Here is a 21,839-nt window from a genome sequence, read left to right on the forward strand (position 1 = left end):
AAGAAAGAAAGAGGGAGAGAGGGTAGAACTAGAGTGGGACGTAGAAAGAAGGGAATGACTCGAAATTAGTAATAAAGGCAGACCACGTGCAGGCAGCACTGGCGATGGCTTATATAACAAGTTGGGTCCGCGTAAGAATGGCCTTAAGTCTGGCTCTTGGCGGACGCTGTCTGGTTTTTTAGGTGCGGCCACGTCCGAGCAACCGCGCCATCCTGATGGAAATTTCCATTGCAGTTGGCACGCCAACATTCCGTACAGTCCGTTACAAAAGTGCTCATTTTTGAACCCAATTCAATCATTACAATAATTAGTCTCAAACTGATTTTCAATTTTGTCTTCAAATTTATACACAAAACAAGTCTGTTATAAATAAATGTCTGTACCTATCATTTTAAAGTATTACAAATTTTAAATATATTTAAATATCTTTTAAATGTATATGCATAACAATTGTTATTTAATGATAATAAAAAATGATCTCTAAAACTGAATCAGTGAAGTTTGACTGAATTTCAGTGAAATTTCACTGATTCGGATTTAGAGAGTGAGAAACTTCTGATTTTAGTAACATGACCGAAATAGGAATACACCTTTAGTAACTATTACAGTTTCTCTATTTCTTATCAGTTCTTCAACTTCCTTCAACTTTAAAATTTCCATTTGAAGATAAAGAAAAATTTTATATAATTGTCAATAATATCAATGTGTATTATATCCATGATTTTTAATGTGTTTTAACAAAAAAAAAAATCATTTTAAGCCCACTTGCAGATAAAACAACTTTCATTAAGATTTAAGGTACCTACTTGAAGACATAGAGTTGACTTTTTTTCATTTTTTAAGACAAAAAGTGGGTTGAATTTAAGAAAACTACATTTTAGCTTTATAAGTAGGTACTTCGGTCAAATCTTCCATACGTTAATATAAGATAATATATTTTTATAACCCAACGACCAATAAAAATTATTGTATATAATAAAGTTTCTTACAATTCGCTTATGTATTAAAAAAATACTATACGATACCATATGAGATTAAGATCTCGATGGTGAGCATGATCGTTACAGTGAATGTATTACCTCTCGTTATACTCTTAGTCTGTGATGCTAAAGAAAATAATTTATTATTATTAACTGATATAAGTTTTAAGATTTAATTATTTTTCGAACATAATTTCTATTTTAGTTATACCTACAATTTTATATGCAAGAAGTGTAAATTAAACTAAAATTTAACTATACAGGTCCGTAAATCCCGTAAAGGTCCGTCAATTTGCTTCATATGTCCGTAAAAGTCAGTTTTTTGAAAAAAAAGTCCGTAATTTGATTGAAAAAGGACTAAAAGTTCGTAAATTGCACGATACAATTTTGGAAATTTTGAAAAAGTTACAAATGATTGCAGAAATTCAATTATTTTCAAATTTTTTTTAGAATTCTCGTCAAAAATTTATTTATTTTCAAAAATAATAAAATTTTTAACATTATTCAATTATTTTCAAACACTACATAAAATTCTTCGCAGAAATTCAATTATTTTCTAAACTTTTCATAATTTTCATCGCAGATATTCAATTATTATTGAAAAATATAATACAATTCTGGGCAAGAATTCAATTATCATTATAAATAACGAAATACTTCGCAATAATTCAATTATTTTCAAAAATAACAAATTATTTGGTAGGAATTTAATTATTTTTAAAAATTTTATAAAATTCTTCCCAAAAATTTAATTCTTTTAAAAAATAACATTTTAGCAGGAATCCAATTATTAGTTTTTAATTTTCATAAAATTCTTCATAGAAATTAATTTATATTTTAAAAAATTTTAATAAACTTCTTTGAATTTTTGTAAAATTTTCTAATAAAAATTCATTTAAAAATGAATTTCAATTAAAATGTGAGATAATAATTGAATAATACTAAAAGCATTATAGCGTGAATTTTTATCAATAAATATTTGACTCGGACTGGTTATATTTTTGTCTGTAATTGGTCTGTAATTTTTCATTTTTGGTCCGTAAAGTTAGTAGTTTTAAATATTTTCACTGGTTTGAGCCCTTCCAAGTGGAAAAGTTAACGTTAGTTAATGTTAGCTAATGCTACTAACGTTAGACTAACGTTAATCTAATGACATTTTTTGGTCACGTCAGATTATAATGTTAGTTAACGTTAGTCTAACGTTGGGCTAACGTTAGTAAAAGTTAACTTTTCCACCTGGGCTGCATTTGATAAACTCGTTCACGATTGCAAAGTATAATATAGAAAAAGACAGATTAAATTATAACAATTTATTCCTGAAATCTAACTATAACTTTTTCTCTTGAAAGTAGTTTAAAAATTTAAGACGAGAAATTATTGAAGTTATCCCTCATTGCAGCTTGAAAAGCAACGAACATAAAATGAGAATTTAAAATTCGGCTGGCCACGATGGGGGTAAGAGACAACATTCGCTCCACGTGGTGAACCACGTGTATGTTGTTGTTACGTCAGAGTAATTCACAATATAAATGCGCATTAACTAACTTACTAACCTATCTTTACAGTTCCTCACTACCTTCACACACATATCTCCCACCTTAAGGGGCGTCATATGATTTCCCCTTTCTCTCTCTTTCTCCCAGTGTACGACTCATCTTTGGTGTGCAGCCAAAGTCACTGGCACTGTATTTACGTATACACATACGATAAATATCTATAGTTGTATGGATTTTAACACCATACACGACTACACGTGTTACAAGGGCACATGGTTAGCCTTGAAATATTCTAGTTTTTCTTCTCTCTTTCTTTTCTTTTATCAAAAACTTGTACTCTCAATGGCCCTATCGTGGGATTTTTGCACATCTGTTGTGTTGGGGTTTTTACCCTTCTGTTATGAACGCAATCAAGAGGGGAATATGTATTATAGACTTACAATTCACTGTTTTATAAGATTGCTATATGAAATTCGAAAACTAATTTTAATTTCGTTTTGGAAATTTCTTTTTCTCTTTCATTTTTTACTACTTCTATGCTCTACTATGCATTTTGGCAATATTTGCAGATGAAGAAAGAAGCTGAGACTGTACAAGAACAATAATTGGCTCATTTGCATATGCATTGTGAATGGCTGAACACTAAACGAAAAGAGGGGAATAGAAACTGGAAGTTAAATCAGAAGAAGCTGATGGAAGGTGAAATTCTTCTCTAGACTAATTTTTCTCTTTTCTTCACCTGAGAATTTTATTTATAGATATAGGGTAATATTTTATATTATCTAAATAAGTATAATATTGATTTTATAAAAACATCGTTTATTATTAATAATTATATAAATTTAGAAATGGAAAATAAATTAGAAACAACGTAACTTACAACGTAAATATAGACCCGACTCTTAATATATGCAACCAAAATTACACAAGAGTAAATACAAACCATTTTCAGATACCCCTTTCTTACCGACTAAAAAATCAATATATCTTTAAAGATATTTTTCTTAACTTCAGTTGGTAAAATAGATTAACTCACGGCTAATAATAATGAAAATATAAAATAGCAATTATCAGCTCATGGTAATAGATTTCCTACACTTATCGGTAGACACGCTTTGTTAAATTCGAAAATTGTCTACTGGAAAGTGGAAACGCTACTGTCCAATCTTTATGAAATTGAAAGCTTCTTGAAACTACAACGATGATAGTAATTCTCTTGTGAGAAATTTTTTCGTAAATTTCACTAATAGCTTTTTTTGAGACAGACATTACAATTTTAAGGCTTTCTTAAAGATTCTACTTAAACTATAGGAAAATTAAGCAAGTCAATAAGATAAAGTTAAGTAAAAATTAAGTTATAAGCGAAAATTTACTTAGCATACCCTTATAATCCTATATCTATACACTTAGGCATAAGTATGGGAATAGATGTACAGAAGATGTAAAACTATAAAAAAAAACCTAAATAGAAAAAGATATTGGCTAAATTTTAGGTCAGCATTGCCTCGCAATTATAATCATTTGTCTGACCAAAACGTCTATATATTCATATCAAAAACTCACGACAGAGAGCGCTCGAAAGAAGTGCAGTTTTGCTTATACTACTGAAAGAAGTACAGGTGATTATAGGAATATTAATAAAAATCAAGACAGATACGTGAAACAAGAAATGGTTTAAAACAATAATTTATTATTTATCTATAAATATCTTAACGATGTAATTCTAATTATAATGGACAGGTTATTGCATCATTTTTGTTTAAATACTGCGTTACAGTTTATTTAACGTTTTCGTCTATAGCTTAGTAACAACATTGTTGAGCGATATACTAAAATAATAGTAATAGAATTTTAACTCGAATGAGCAAATTTTGCTTTTGCAAACTGAAACTTATTTAAAAAAATCCTTCGTTTTAGACAAAAATAGAAAAGATTATTCATTTTTTCATAATATAATCGCTATATATCGCTGAATTCTTGTACAAAATGTTAAACACTTGTTAAAAACGCCGATAAAAAAATATCAGTAGATAATATTCAAACAATGCTAAAGTTATGTAGAATTTATAATATGTAATATTATAGTAATTATATGAAAAATAAAAAAATTATAATTGCAATAGTAATAATTAATTAAAATTAATAATAAAATTGCATATATAAATTTAATAATAAACATTATATAAATATAAACCATAACCGTCTATTAATAAACAATATTAAACTTATAAATATACTTTCACGAAACGAAGCCTTAAATCTAAGTAACTTTTTACTTTAAAAAATTGTATGTACAAAAAAACATTGATCACATTGATCAGAGATAAAAATTTTTTTAAAAAAATTTTACATTTTACATAAATACAAAAATTTTAATTGCTTAAAGTTGCGTTAAAAAACTTTTAATAATGATAATCAGGAAAATTTCTAAATGTTTTGAGCTCAATCGCAATTTTATATTTTTTTGAAAACTCATGTTGTAATCCTCTTCATGTATATGGATCGATTACAATTTTCATATACTGATATAAGTTTTGTAACATATTGTTTAGGAAGACAGAATATTTACAATTCAATTATTTTATACAATTCATGTCGTCTGAACTTTGACAAATGAAAAATTAACAATTATAGAATAGAATATATAACTATTATTAATATTTATAAATTAAATGAGAGTACTTTATAACTTTTCTTTTAACTAAATAAGTTACAAAATATAGTGAAGTAATGTAAATTAATATACACAATGTAATAAGAATTTGGAACTATAGAAATAATATTTGAATTTAACAGTTTTTACGCCTCGCATTCATTGATAGGTTCAGAATGAACTTTGTCAGATTTATTTTCTAAATTAACAGAGTTTGTTTCATGATTTTCAAATTCCTCATTAACATCAACACTAATTTCTTCATCTTCATTAGTTTGGCCAATTTCTTCTTTTATGGTTACTTTCTTAAGAATTTCTTGTTCTTGTTCAAAATTAGTACCCTGAGTACCGTCCTCGACTTTTTTAATATCTTGTGGTGATGGTTCTCGTGCGGAATGATAAACTCCTATATGCTGATCAAGTTCGGCTCGGAAGAAAAATTTTAGTTCACAATAGGTACAATCGTATGGTCTGGCTCCTAATCCATGTTGCTGGATCATGTGATTCTGTAAAAAAAAGTTTATTGACTATTTTAATGACCGTTATCGAAAAAAAGGAGCTTTGTATAAACGTTTTCTGGGGATTATATATAGGTTCTTTGGATTTGGAAATTTGATTTGAACGTACCTGCAGTCCAATTGGAGCTGTAAACAAAGCCTGGCAAATATAGCAACTTAACGCGGTACATCCGGCAAAAGTGTGCTCTATCAGGTGACTCTGAAGTTGCAGGGGACTATTGGCATCAAATAAGCATAGATGACAGCGTAAAGCATCCAGTGATTCTTTACCAGAAGATTCCAGATGCTCCTTCTTTACATGTTCTTGAATTTTATCTTCTGTTGGAAAGGACACCTGAAACAGATTTTTATTTATAAAGTACATAATAAAAAAATTAATATAGTAGTAATATAGTACCACTATATTAATGATTGTCACCCTAATTGAATAAATGAATAGGAATGAATTTATACCTGACATTGAATGCAAGTATACGTTCCCAATGGCTTCTCATGTTCAGCTATTCGGTGTTTCTCAGCTTCATCCGGATCTTCAAATTTAATATTGCATTCTTCACATCTTCTCCCATCGTTCGAGGTAACATCAGAATTCTTCTCCTCAACTTTATAATTTCCATCCCACTTCTCTCTGGAAGTACCTTCCCAATGCGTCTCCTTCAGCCATATCTCGCTTTTACTGGACCTCGCGTGTTCATAAGCGGCGTTCAGAATTGGAAGACCTTGCGAGTGCCTCATGTAACAAGCTTTGCAGACAAACAGAAGGGCTTGACTCGAATTGGATGAATGATTAGATGGCAAACTAACAAACTCTTCTCCATTAAATTCCCTGAGGCAAAGACAGCAATTGTGACTTTGAGACTTATTGTGTTTGGGACTTGGACTTTCGGAATTTTGGGATCCTCCGCTTGATCTTAGATGATGCCTCGCGTGGAGTCTGACCTCGAGATCGCTAATTAGAGTCTGCCTGCAAACGACACATGGAGCTGGCAAGTGAGGAAGGGAACTGTCCAATCTCTGTTGGGGATCAACACTTTCCAGACTGTGTCTCTGAACATGCTCGAGAAACTGAGATTCGGAGTGTAAAGTACCCCGACAGACGATGCAGACATCGCTCAACTGGATTTTGCAGTGTTTTTGAAGCTTATGTTCAGCCAATGTTGCTCCGGATGGACAGACTTCGTCGCAAATGTTGCACTTGTGTCGACCACCGTGTTCGCTCGTAGCATGCTGAATTCTCGTGTGTGATTCCAATTCGCTTCGCGAGCGACAAACTTCTCCGCAATACGCACAAGTCATACTCAGAGCTGACATTGATTTTCCCTGAACTTTCGCAGGAGCGTGGGCCAACTTCTTGTGAGCTTGAAGTTCTGCCTCGTTGGCGAATTCCCCTCGTTCGCAGAGTTCGCATTGTTGAACGTTTCCATAATTCGGTCTCTTGTTGTTATCCCGTTGATTTAGGGAGTTATTGTTGCTCGACGCTGGAGAACGTCCACGTTTCGTCCGCTGCTCTCTGGACTCAGAATTAACATCCTCCTGAGATCTAGAAGGTCGGTGAATCCTCCCATTTTCTCTCGCGTGGCTTCTCGAATGATCATTGGAATGATGAACTTGAGCAATATGTCTGTCTAGTAGAAATTCCACTGCGAAACCTTCACGACAAATAGGACAGCGGTACAAACTTGTCGAATGACTCGCTATATGAAGCTGAAGGTCCAAGTCGGAGGTACAACAGATTCCACAGAAAACACATCGATTTGTCATACCTGGAGTCGAAGCGGGACTCCTGGGTAGTGGACTCTCGTTCACATGGGACGGTGGTGCGTGAACTGTTCTGACGTGATTCGCCATCTCGGCCTCACTTCTGAAGAAGTTCATGTTCTCCACTGGAGCATTTCCGGGGGAGTTTTCATTGTTGGATCCTGAACAAACAGTACATCGGTAGATGCGACACTCTTGACTGTGCTTTACGGCAAAATGCACTTGGATTGCTACCCGGGAGTCAAAAGTGTCTCTGCACAGAGAACAACGGTAGAGATGATGCGCGTGTGAGTCGAGCAAGTGCCGCTGAAGAAGATCAGGATGGGGATACAACTTTTTACAAGCATTGCAAGCGTACTCCTTGGTGACTTGTCCCAAGAAGTGCTTTGTCAAGTGGGTCAACATCTCTTCCCTATTCGGAAAACTTGCCTCGCATTTTGAACACTGATTCCTGGGTGTTTCATTTTTCTGATCTGCTTTAAGATGTCTGGCTAAATGTTCTCTGAACGATTCAAAATCCTTGAGAGCTGCTCCACATTGTCCACATAACAATGTTCCGGCCGAGTAATTTTCAGGGGGTTTCAGGTGTTTATTGGTCAAGTCCGCCGGCTCGAAGGTTAATAGGTCCTTTCCAATTTTCGCTCGGTCTTGATTCCTCAACTGCTTGATATCATAGGATCCGTTGAGTTTCGGATCGCCATATTCTCCGGACAATCTTCTGTCCTCGCAGTGTTGGAGCACATAGTGCTCGGCGTAAGCAGCTGCAGACGCGCAGGGAATTCCACACAGTGGACAAACCATTAACGATCCAAATCCATCGACTCGATGAATGGAAATTAAGTGCTCGCGTAACGAATTTGGAGACGAGAACTTCATAGTACACTGACCACAAGAAAGTCCCGCCTCATATAATTCTTTGTCCTGTACTAATGGCCTCTCTTCTGGAAACTTTTTCGCATAAAAAATAACTTCTCTACTTCTGTCTAATCGATCAGTTTTCTGGTGACTTGATAAATCGGCTGTTGGGCCCGGGGATGGCATGAGATTTTCCCCACTTAGAATTGCTTGGTGCATGGTGTGAACGTGAAGTTGAAGCTGTTGCATGCTGGAGAAGGAATCACGTGTACAGTACATGCAGGTCAGCTTCAAAGGCGACAAGATTGGCGTGTTCGAGGCACTTGCCTGTGATTTCATCGATTTGTGATTGTTGACAGTTAAATTTAAATTTGGGGACGGCGAATTTGGAATTGGGGGTGACGCTGTACTGTGCGAGGAGACGCTCCTGCGGCCGAAATCCACTTCCAGTTTGGTGCCTTGGGTGTTTTGGTGTCTTTTGTGCGACTGCATGTGCGATGTCAGAGCGGCTGCCGTGTTATATCCCCGTGAGCATGAGGTACATTGAAACGGTTTCTGAGTGTCGTGGGTTTTCATGTGGATTTTCAAATGATCACTGAAACAAATGTTAGAAATTAGAATATAATATAGTCACGTCATTAGCGATCTTAAAATCTAACGATCTAGCGATATTGAAATAATAAGTCTTTGATCTTCTTCTTCTCTCAACAATAACATTTAAAGATGCAATAGAATAATAATACTATAAATGTCTGAGTGATCAGTAAATATTTGAACAGTCCAGTGCAAAAATAAAGTTAGTCAGATATCAAATGAAGATGGACAGATGTTTTTGCCTTGCACTTTTCATCTGAATAATTTAATTTCAATGCATTACTGCGGACCATGATAGAAAAGGAGATATAATATTATATCTAATATTTTATTGGATCTGGTTAATTTTAGTTTACATTTGAAATTCAACCACTATTGTATTTTTATTTTTAATTGTAATTGGTAAACCAAATATTTATGCGTATTTTTATAATACTTTAATATTTGTAATTTAATAATTTAATTTATTTATTATATAGGTATTATCAATAAGATATTTGCAAGAAAAATGTTTAAAATTATAGCAAAAGAATGTTTTTGAGACCTTGATTTTGTTCTTTGATTCTAAAGATTTTCTTTTTTAGGGGTTAAAAACGAAAACGTTGTTAGGCTTCTTTCTCAGGTGATTTTACGTCACGTCTTTGACCTCTGGTTTGATCTCCACTGGCAAGTCATCCAGATCTTTTTCTCTTTAAGAAAACGACGCCATTGGAAAAAAGTACTGGAAGAAAAATGGACCCAAGAAGACCAGTAATGAAAGAAGAGAGAGGGAGTGAGAGAGTTTCATTGCGCGTAGGAAGTTGGAAACAAAAGGCCAAGATGGAAGGGTGGTTTGTCGTGGGAAACGAATTCGTTCTCTTCTCAACATATCACTGCTGTGGGGTTTTAACTTCCGATTTTCTTTTCTTCCTTCTTCAAACACCAACAAATCGTTGTTGCAATTATTTCAATTTTGACCGAGATCTCTTTATTTAGTTTTTTAAAATAAGTTGCTAGAACTTTATTGATAAAAGACAAGGCAGTTCGAAGTGAAAGATTAACGGATGTGCGTGAGCTGAAGAAATTTTAGGCTCTGAGTTATTTGCTCCATTAGTGTACTTAGGGGAAACTATTCTCAAGGAAAGAAAATGGAGAGAAAAAATAAAATGGTAGCCTTGATTACTTTGAATTATTCGAAAAATTCATTTTACAGTTTGTGTTTAGTTTTGATATTGTAATAATTTAAAGACAGCGAACAACAGTTAAGATTTAAGAAGTAGGTACGTTATTCGTTCATCGATCTTCTATAACATTCTTGACGTGCCACACGTCTTTTGTATATAGGTGAGTGACCTGAACCAATCAGAAAAAGGGGTACCAAAAGAGAAAAAAGTTGAAAGCAGAGAAGCAGAAGAAGTTTTCTTCTCTTTTGTTGGGTCACCCAAGCCGACTTCCAGCGACGAATAGACGTGGCGTAAAGATGCCAACGAGATATGCGATTTGTAATAGTGGCTGACAGGTGGAGCATCTCTTTCTCGTGATCAAGATGAGACCTCGTCCGATAATCGGTTGTTATTCCAATGCGGATTGCACCACATATCTCCGATAAATTGACGTACTTCAATAATATAAGGTTTCGAATAGTACAGTTAAGAAAAAAAATCAACTTTCACATTACTAATGCGTGATCATCTAATCAACTGAAATTATGCGATTTAAAACAGGTTTTTGAAAATAGTCCTATTGATTGAGAAGGAGACGTTTAAATCTTTGAAAATTCGAGCAAGATTGAAAGCAAAGAAATAAAAATAAAAGATTTTCTTTATATGATCAGAGTGATTAATACATTACAGGTCGTGTTTCAGAATCAGTTGCGACTTTCAAGGCTCGTGCGTCGACTTGGAACTGAATGATTCTAAGGCCCATGGGGTTGACAAATGACTAATGATCACAAGCTGTGGGACTCTGGGCATTAGTCAAGCTTACTCATATAAGATTCAATGGTTTTTTCCATCTCTCTTTCATTCTGTGTGTCTCAATTCTAGATTCTACACATATTCACGCGAGCATCTCCCGAACGAGTAAACTCGTTTTTTTTCTTTTCTCGCCGGACATAAGGTATTGAAGGTGTCGGGTGCACTTTATTATTACTATACAATATGAGTGTAACTTTTCCTTGAGAAAGTATGCATAGACCGTTTCTTAGGCGTTACAAGTCTGCTGCTCCTCTTCTATTTCATGGACTCTATTCGATAACATACTTTTAGAATTTGAATCGTTGGACCTAATGAAAAATTGTTGAAAATCATAAACATTTTTTTATTTTTACCTTCTGGAAAATGCTGCCTCACAGTGCGAGCATCGATATCTCCTGTCGCCAGTGTGCAACTTAACGTGACGATCGCGGCTTCGCTTGTGTTTAAATAATCTCGCACACCAACTGCACCTATATGGCATCTGATCTCCATGACTCTGGAAAAACAAAATCGAAAATTTATAAACTGGTTCATAACAGTAATCTCTATTTTTCTAGTTTTCCATTCATTTTTAAGTCAACTCTTCCTTTTGTTAAATTTATTTTGTTTTTATGAAAAATAATTTTTTTTAATAAATATGAGAATATTTGAAACAAAAATAAATCTTTATCGAAAATTGTTTCGTATGTTGACATTTAAGATTTATTATAGATATGAAATTATTCAGTAGACTATTTAAATATAATTATGCGACTACTGCGTAACATTTAATGACTCCTCGACGATAAATCTTCTTCAAAATGTAACACATTCGAAATTATGATATAATGACTCTACTATGCTTTGAAGTAAACAAAGGCCTATTTTGTCTGCTCTTGTTTCACTTATGAAAAAAATTTCTAAAAATTGTGAAAAATTCTCATATACACTATATGAGAATAAATAAATATTTATAATATGAGATCATAAGACTTGAAATTTCGAAGCTTGTAACTTGAAAAATAAGACGTGCGTATGTGATTTTCCACTGTCACCCATCCAGATTGCAGTGTCTGATTATTATATGGACCCATATGGTCGGAGCCTTTGTCCTCGACCACCGCTAGGACGTAAAACAGAAGTGGAGTTTAAAGTCAAGACGACAAAGTTACAGTGAAGCACGTAGATCGGTATAAGAAAAGACTTGACCAGCGGCTTCTTTGAGGAAGGATTATGGGATTCAGTTATAAAGATATTTTTGCAATGGGTGGAAATTATACTCGACCATACCATTACAAAACTGTAGAGAGTCCTCGTGACTATTATAGCTCTAAATCTCTGCATTTTCAATACAGGGTTTATGAAGAGAGATTACAAATTGTTAATATTAGAAAGAATATTTTCTGCAAATGTTTAGAATAAATTTTGGCGAGTGTCGCATCATTAGATATTACTGAAAAGCGAGCTGAATAGTATATTTATTTTTGCTCGCGGTAAAATTACCTTCTTGGTAAAATTGTGTTTTGAAAACTGGAATTTCTTAAGGTCTTAAGAATTGTTGGGGCAGCGCGTGGCCCCGAAAGATTTTTTTTACTGTTTTGCATGGTAAAAGAATTAGTTGCGCTTCCGCGTCGAGTTTGGGTCATCATCGGGTCAAAATCTGTAGCATATCCTAGCATCCCATAACAGGTTGTCGCAACAGGACAAAATGAGTCCGGTTTTATCCAGGTGCGTTAGGTTTAGCTTCGCGAAGAGAATATGATCACTTTTTTGCGCGACTTGAATATAATTTACAATTTTTGTAAAAATGGGAATTTTTGAAATAAAGAGAGAAAAAGAGTACGTTACCTGTTCGTGTTTCTTGAGATAACTCAATCTGGGAAACATTCGATCACAAAATTGGCAGGGATACGGTGCGGCCGGATTGTTACCATCGACAATTGGATTGATTTCAGTTTCGACTTCCGGTTCAGAGGGAAAACTCGCGGAAGTTGGAGTTGCGCAAGAAGATGGTGTTTCCTCTCCCTTGCGCGATGTTGGTCTTCCGTCTTCGCTATGCCAAGAAGAACTTCCAGTTCCAAGGGCCTCTGAAATTTAAAAAATAATTGATTAATAAAAGCAACAATCATTTATTTGCTGCACTTGCAGTTGCACAACAAAAGGTTTGGTGCTACAATGGTGAACTCAAAAGTTATATAGCGTTATTTCTAAGGCATTAAATTCAGAATGATACTTTGTCTTAAAGTCAGTGCATACACGATTAGATGGTCATAGATATTTTGGAACGAGTTTTCAAGTGACGCAAGAAATCCAGTTTGTCTTTTATATTGACCTTACGAACTCAACTCAAAAAGGAATTAGTTTTACTGTAGTCTGCCTCACCTTGTCAGTTATATCTTTATTATTTCTGTAATGAGTACATGCGGTGAAACTTGTACCATTAAAACAAGGATTTTTTAAATATGAAATGCTGTGGTTATTCTCTTTAAAAATGGGAGAATTCATAAACTAGCATTAATATTATGCGTAACAATTGCGATTTTTATAAAAAAAATTCCGAAAATGAATCCTTTGATGTTTCTTCCTTTATTAAAAATATGAATCAAAAGTTTTAAAAATTCCTTTACTTTTATGTTAAAGCTTCAAATGTGATTAAATGAAAATTTAAATAATAATTTAGTTATGTAAAATTAATTGATGTTCAAAACGAAATTTTAGTTTAATGGAAATTAAAATGGAAATTTGTATTAAGAGTTCTTATAGAAGAAAATATAAATAAAGAAATAATTCGTTTCAGTTTAAGGAGACAAGAATATATATAGTCATAGTATAATCGGGAGCAGGAAGTTCTCATTAGAATTAAATGTTCCCTTTATCAAAGAATTTTTGAATCAAATAACATCTCTCAAGTGAAGACGTTATGCATTCTGGGAAATACCGGATGTATGAGAAGAAGCACGTGAGTGCAAGTGAAATAGAACACATCAACTCGCGCGCGCAGTGGAAGTGGAAATGATTCGGCTAGTTGGCCGTTTCCTCATTTATTAAAGCAATGAGTAAAAGACACCCACGAGTCAATTTAAGAGATTTTATGGAATCTTGTTCATATAAATGCATTTCACGACCACATGTATGTTTTCTGCCACCCAAACCCGCAACGTAATGATCTATACGACGTGGATCTTCAATGGGTCGCATCCTCCACCCACACTACAAAAGTTAAATTTCATCATTTATCCACACAACCTTCTGTAAATTGTACTATACACAGGCGCCACAGATCGTTTTCACCATTTAGTTCAATTTGTTAGACATTTTCATTAACGAGGAAGTCAAACTTCAGTTCTGTTTCTATTGTTTCTATACAAAGATTATTTATTTTTTATAATATAGAATTTATGCTATTATTCATTTACCTTATGCAATTTTATTCAATATTAAGACAATAAATAAGAGATGACAAATAAAATGTGTATAAAATTTCGAAATTATAAATTTATAACTGATGTATGTGGATAAAATGTTTTTCATCCAGTAGCAAGCAACAGAGTATGTCATATATATATATATATATATGTAAAGAAACAAGTTTTGGCACATGAACTGATTGGAAACTCCAACAATGTTCACGCGTGGTTGTCGCACTGTGAATCATCTCTCGAATAGATCGAGTTCGAAGGAGTCTCCGCGACCTATAATGAATATAAATACAGCTGGGGCGCTTGATTATAATACCCCTTTCCACATTTTCAAATTACAGATAAAAATTATCAAGATTTTCATGAATTAAAATAAAAATTATTCGGTTGAGGATTATAATTATAAACTTTTAGAATGTGTAAACGGTGTATTCAAGTTTGGACGATGGAAATGTATATATATGTGCAATGGTGTATATTGTAATTGTAAAAAGAGGGAACGATTGAAGAGAAAGAGACAAAAGAGATTGATGAGACATGAAGAGTGCAAAAGATCAGTTCTCATTGTGGTTCGGATTTATTTAGCAACCGATTCTATCCAATCAGGGGAGATGTGTCATCGTGGCGAGAATAGGCGCACTTAACACATGCAACTCTTTCCTCGCGACCTGCCGATGCACAAGAGTGTTGTCACATTATCCTTGCTATTTATAGACTACTTTTGAAATGCTTATTAATAGGGTCTATTCAACAACTTTCTTAATTGTCTCTAAATTCATAATAATATAACCGCTTATTTCTATTATCATCCAAGGATTCTTTTTTCAAAATATGTTTTGAAAATAATTTGGTTTTGATTTAAACGCGCACATTTTCTTCATGGAAAAAATTAATCGATTCATTTAATCTTTTTTGGTGTTAGTTCAAGTTGCGATGCTTTTTAATACCTCTTAGTTGCTTGAACTATAATACCAAAAAAGATTAAATTAGTCGATTAATTTTTCCCATGAAGAAAATTTGCGTCTAAATCAAAACCAAAATATTTTGAAAACATTTTGAAAAAGGAATCCTTTGATGATTTTATTTTAATCCTTGATGTAAAGCGATGCAGATTATTTTCATCCATTTTGGAATAAAAATAATATCTCACAATTTTCTGTTTATGCAAACAACTAAAACTAATTCTTACAACTTAAGATGATGAAGATCCCAAAAAAGTCCATTCTTCACATCGAAGTTTACAATTTAATTGTGAATTAAAAAACTTTCTCTCAACATTTGCTCTTGATAATGAATATAGGTATATTATTTCTTATAACGACACAAATTTTTTTATCAATTGTGACCTTCAAAAGTCAATAGAAATAATAATTGAAATTACTATTATTGCCATTGAGTATAATTTTTATTTTCTACTGAGAGTAATAAATTAAGTTTATGGTGATGGTGATGAATTTGGATCATTACCCGTACACTAAAACTTTTGAAATATTAATAACAGTAATATTATTCGAATATAATTATTGATTATATTACAATAAATATATTATATTGTTTGGCAACTAATTGAAAAATAAACTTCAATTGTCATCAATTTAATATATTTTTTGGAATGCAATTTTTTAAAACAAACCTTTTCCTTTAATGTTGCACTTTTCCTCTCTAGATGGTGATTGTGGATCTTTATGTGCTTGGATTTTGCCAATTAGTAGTTCCAATCGAGAACTATTTCCTTTGAATAGCATTTTGAACACTAATTTTTTTTATCACTTGACTCAATGTTTAATAATCACTAGTGACCCATATCATTTACGATCTAATAATAATTGACAGAAAATTATTGTCAACATTTTTTGTAGATGTTAAAAATAAGTAAGTCAATAAAAATTCGATTAGTAAATTGTAAATAAGAGGAAAGTTTTGTAAATCCAAACAATGTTATTGTTAAAAAATGCTTCATTCAATGTTTGATATCTTCTTTTATATTTACTTTATTAATTTTTTTGAATTTAAAAATTGAAAAAATTATTTTATAAAGAGAATAATTTTGAAAAATTGTATATCATTCATTGCTTTATCTTCTTCGTCCCTAACACATTTGTTCACTATTTTCCTGAGTAGGCACTTTTATTTATTAAATATCCAAAACAAGAAAAGAATTTTTGTTTAAATATTTTTCTTTTGAATACTGTTATCACGGAGTTTAAATTTGAAAAGTAGATTTGACAATGAAATTGAGAGAATGCAATTAGAAAATAATTTTTTAATAACAAGAAGAGAAAACGGACTTTCGGAAAAATCCGTAATAAACTCGTTCTGTTGATGTGTTTCGGAATGAAACGTGGGATGAACTGAGAAACTTGTTGGAGATGCTCTAAAGCGTGCTAGTCTATAGCATGAACTAAGGGGCCCACAGTACTATTATCGCAGATGTGAGTCCTCCAGAGTGAGTCTCGTGCTGGAGAAGGGACCCTTGGAGGAAAGGACAGGGAGTCCCTTGAGAAACAAGGTACCTTATTGGATGGTAGGCGGTCTCGAATACACCCACTTTCTACACTCTGCACCTATTAACCATTTATCCTACCTATTTAATGTACCCTCTACAATTTCTAGTTCTCTTGTTGTTATGTCCTGATCCTTGAGTCACTTGACTCTGCTCAACTCTGCTTCCATTCTTCGCCACTGGTTCCGTTCCGGAACACTCCATAGTCCCCCTCAAGGTCATCGACCAAAAACCCGGAAGTTTCTAAATGACGTCTTAATATACTTAAATGGCTCTAGAATTTCAATAAAATTGATAGACGAATTTAAAAATTTTTTTTTTTTGCATTTAACATTTGTCAGAAATTTTATTTACTCGATTTTTAATAGATTATCGAACAAAAATTTTTCCTAACAGAATTTTCAAAAATAAAATATTGTAAAAAGTAAAATTCTAAACATTCATGAAATTAACTACTAAATTCATTCAATTTTCTTAGCTGAATTGAACAGAATTTCTGTTTTATATTTATCTATTTTTTATTTTCCATACAAAATTTAGCATTTCTTTCAATAGTAACTTTGTTAACTAAAAATAGTTGAATAGTTTTATTCAACAGAATAGTTAATTAAAAATTACATTCATTTAAAACTGATGCGAAATAATACTTAAATAAAACAAATTTTTCCAAATAAATGTTGACATAATTAATAAAATTTTACAAGTTCGTCAAAAAATTGTTATTATATATAAATAATTTACAATAAGCAACTGACATTTTGGTCTAATAAATTTTGGAGTGAATATTAAGTTATATGCTTTCTGAGTACGAGGTCCTCACGTGAAAATTACCTCATTTGAAGAGTCAATGAGGTGCCTTAACGAACCCTATACTAATTCCTTAAGAATATTACTATATATTATTTAAAGTGGAAAAAATTTAGTTTTAATTTATCAACAATGATATTCATTACTGACTTAACTTCTAATATAAGAATTTGAAATGACTATCAGTTATTACATCTAATTTCGAAAACTATGACAGTGGTTAAATGGTCGTTAAAACTATTGGAAAGTTGCGTCTAAAGATTTGAGAATGATAAAATCCTAAAAAGCAATTAAATATGTTTGGAAATGTTTTTCAGTCATTTGGGACCGCAATTATATTATTTTCGAATTTGCTTTATATAAATGGGTCCGTTTGTATGAATTATTTTTTATTTGTATTTTATTCAGATATTTTTACTATTCCAATAGTAAAAATTTCCAATAACGTATATTCGTCCAACAATGGTAATAAAATTTTTATTTGATTGTGAATAATGAAAATTGCTATATTTATTCACGACAAATATAATCTTCTATGTTTGATATTATTTCTGACTCATTTAATCAATTATGACAAAAATGTTTGACGAGAGTGGAATACAATAAACAAAATGTGACACACCACCTATGTGAAATCGAGTGGAATGGATTCTCACACACGGTTGGAGATCAGTACCACCTTAAGGGGAACCTTGACGCCTTTTAATGCGACTTGCACCCCCTGCAGCCTATATCCCCATGTGTATATTTTTTAAATTTCTTCAACCAGTCTACTATATGTGTATCATACAAAGTTCAGGGCCCACCCATTGATAATAAATTTATGTCTCATTAAGAAAGTTATTTAACAAATTTTGCGACGCTTGAATTTTGAGAATGATAAATCTTATTCAATATATTAATTCAAAAAATTTTGATTTTTAGTTTTTGAATTGCAATCTTTTCTGTACACAGATTTTTCAATCAATAGAAGAATTTTAAAACAAAACACATTCTTAAAAAAACATTATACTCGCATAGCTTTCCTTTGTTTTCTATCACTTTTTAAAATAAAATTAGCAATTTTAAATATAGAACGTAAAAATTTTTAATTTAAAGTTTTTTTTAAAAATAAAATATGAATTGGAATATATAGTTTTAATAATATTATAATTATAATAATCATATATTCTGACATAGAGAATTCAGGGAAAAGTCAGGAATTTTTATTAAAAATATACTGAAAAAAATTAAATTTGTAGAATTCATCAGAAAATTCTGAATTTTTGTGTCTTTTTTGTTTGACTCATAAACTTTAAAATTACCACGAATTCGAATATAAAACCTTCAATTTATTCAATTTCTGACAAAAATTTCTTTTTAAATAACTAAAATCTTGAACAACCTATCATAAAATAAATATAAATTATTGAATAGATTATTTTACTTAAATATTTCAAAATTAATTCATTTTTAAAAGAGTTGCGTTTACAATTTTCGTAAATAAATTAAGTTGGAACGGTTTCAATTTGAAATTTTATAAAATTCCAATGTTGAATGAATTTAATTAGAAATTTTAATGATAACTTATACATTTTTGAAAAATGTTAATAATTCAAAATCTTCTAAAATTAGTTAAATTTGTCAATATATATTTAATTAATTATTAAAAATAATGGATTTATAGAAAAATTTTAGTTAAAAACATTAAAAAAAACTTGAATTTTGAAAAAGTTACAAATGCGATTGCAGAAATTCAATTATTTTCAAAAGTAATAAAATTCTTATCACAAAATTCAATTATGTTCAAAATTTACAAAAAAATCTCACTAAAATTTCAATTATTATCTTTATAAATAAAAATATTCTTCTTCAAACTTCAATTATTTTTAAAAGTTTTAATAAAAATCTTGTCAAAATTTCAATTATTTTCAAAAATTTTCCTCATTTCAATGATTCTCAATATCTATACTATTTTAATAAAATTATCCAATAGAATTTAATTTATTTACAAATTTTGTTATAAATTTCTTCGCAATAATAAAATTATTACTTTCATAAATAATAAAAAATTCCACAGGAATTCAAATATTTACAAATTTTTTATAAGTTTCTTCTCAATAATTCAATTATTTTCACAAATAATAAAACTCATCGCAGAATTTCAATTATTTTTAATACAATTTTAATCAAATTTCTCGAAAAAAGAAACTATTCTGAAAAATTTTCTTAAAATTCGTCAAAAGAATTCAATTATTTAAAAATTTGTTAATAAAATTCTTTATAAGAATTAAATTTTAAGAAACATTCAATTATTCAATAAACAATTTACTTTTGTATATTTAAATAATTGAATTCTCGTAGAATTTTCTAATAAAAATTTATTTGAAAATGAATTTTAGTTTAAATTTTAAATAGTAATGGAATATGAAAATAATTTTTAAGAAGTTTCGGTAACAATATTCTTATAATATAAAATAATGATTTTAAAACTCGATTCTCTTTAATTATTATAAAACATGAAGATATTGATAACTCCGAGTCGAAGACAAAATGGGTATATTGTTTATTTGTTAATCATATGAATACCTGCGCATATTTTCAATTTATTAAACAATATTATATATATATAATAATAATTATATATATAATATTTATATTATATATTCTGCGGGCAGAATGAATGAAAGAATGCGGAGATTAATACAGTTAATTTGAAGATTATTATTCAGAAAGTATAGAAATAAACTGTTGGGTTTGTCAAAGTGGCGTGCAGGATATATACCTAATATAAATAACATTCTAGTAAACCAAAAGGGTGCTCCACTCTAAGTGGTTTGCCGGACTTCCGGTCTGGACATTTCCCGTTGTTCTCAAGTTAGTTCCGTTCTTAGCAAAATTTATGCTTTCTTAGACGGAAGTTCCAGAAACACAGAATTTCCAATTGAGATTTAAATTTCCCGCCCTTGCAATTTATTGCACCGCACTTTCTTCCCAAGTTTATCATTTTGTATTTCAAAAATTAAAAAGTTTAGAGAGAAACAAACACCAAAACTGAAATTATAATGTTAATTTATAAAAAATTCTTTATGTAGTCGAGGCAAAAATTGACTTAGAAATGAAAGTTGTTGTATATAAAAAGTGAGCTAAGAAAGACGTCTCTTTGTATCAATAAACTCTTTTTGTGAATTTACAATTTTTTCTTCACGGAGTATATAGCTCACTTGGCGAATCAATTGCTGGTAAAGCAACGAGGCATGATACGCTACAAGAAACTCTTCAGCTACCAGGACGATCGAGGAATCATGAACAATAGAAAACCGAAATTTGTTCCGCGCCTTCTTGAGAACAAATTGCTGTGGGTCTTTATGGGAGCGTCTCAATCTAATAAATTTATCGAACAACTTGATCAGTATATCTAATTAAAAATGTTTTTAAATGATTTCGTTTTTCCTTTAATTAGCGATATTTCGATTCACCTTGAAAGGAAAAAAACTATTTTATAAATAATAAATTTTTCGCGAAAACTCACTACGTACCATGGATTGAAGTTAACCCCTAATTAATAATTAAGTAAATTAATTTTAAAGATTGAAAATCTGTCTCTGCTAAATTGAAATAGATATGTGATTCAAAATCATCTTTGATTTTTTTGTAGTATATACGAATGACTGGCAATTTTGAAGGGAAAATTGGTAGCGTGGATAATATAATTCACGCACTAAAAGGAGGGTATTGAGTAATATATTGTTTGAAAGAATTGGCTTTCTTTCGAGTCGGTATAAACGCAAAGATTTTGATCTTGCAGTAGCTGCCTTGGGACAAAAGAAGTTTCAATGGATCTTTAGTGTGGTTCCACAAAGACACCTGCTTCGGATCAAGGTGACGGCTTCTCTATTTCATCGGTTTTCAATTTCCTGTTACACCCGATTTCGATTAGTGCGTGAAAAGTCTTTCGATAATGAAAATTATTATTTTCTTATTGTTTGCTCCAGGGATAACGATTAAATGACTATATACTATTCTCACCCAAAACTTTTATATTGAATGATTTTTTTCTTCTTTGTGCTGCAAGTTTTTGTCTATATTCTTTATAATTAAGAGAAAAAAATGAAAATTAAGAGATCAATTTTCGTGTGTGGTCAAGAAATTTCTTGGTGAGAAAATTTTTTTTTTACTTTCATTCTAAAAATATTAAGAGATTTGGTAATTATCATGATTTTTAGCGATGAACGGTATAGAATTAGAATTACATTCTTTCGTGATTTAAAGTATCTTTCTTATTTTAGATGTTTTCAAGTGACAACATTATGTCTGCAATCGACTTTTAAACTTTTGCGCAC

At 31.3% G+C, this 21,839-nt stretch overlaps 1 protein-coding gene across 2 annotated transcripts in view; it reads right to left on the bottom strand.

Annotated features, from left to right (window-relative positions):
- Positions 1-4,146: 4,146 nt before the first annotated feature.
- Positions 4,147-21,839, bottom strand: part of LOC122501758 (zinc finger protein 423 homolog) — a 60,162-nt gene continuing 42,469 nt past the window's right edge. Inside the window, exons 1-6 of one of the 2 annotated variants that reach the window (XM_043611478.1) lie at positions 15,841-16,027; positions 12,637-12,875; positions 11,163-11,305; positions 6,101-8,855; positions 5,757-5,981; positions 4,147-5,635 (exon numbers count right to left, since the gene is read on the bottom strand). In XM_043611478.1, coding sequence (XP_043467413.1) covers positions 5,276-5,635; positions 5,757-5,981; positions 6,101-8,855; positions 11,163-11,305; positions 12,637-12,875; positions 15,841-15,952 — 3,834 coding nt within the window. In that variant the 5' untranslated portion in view covers positions 15,953-16,027 and the 3' untranslated portion in view covers positions 4,147-5,275. Of the gene's footprint in view, positions 5,636-5,756; positions 5,982-6,100; positions 8,856-11,162; positions 11,306-12,636; positions 12,876-15,840; positions 16,028-21,839 lie in introns of those variants that run through there. The other variant, XM_043611477.1, reaches the window with a different exon arrangement.

This window comes from Leptopilina heterotoma, unplaced genomic scaffold, assembly GCF_015476425.1.
Source record: "Leptopilina heterotoma isolate Lh14 unplaced genomic scaffold, ASM1547642v1 Lhet_214, whole genome shotgun sequence".
NCBI classification, from domain to species: domain Eukaryota; kingdom Metazoa; phylum Arthropoda; class Insecta; order Hymenoptera; family Figitidae; genus Leptopilina; species Leptopilina heterotoma.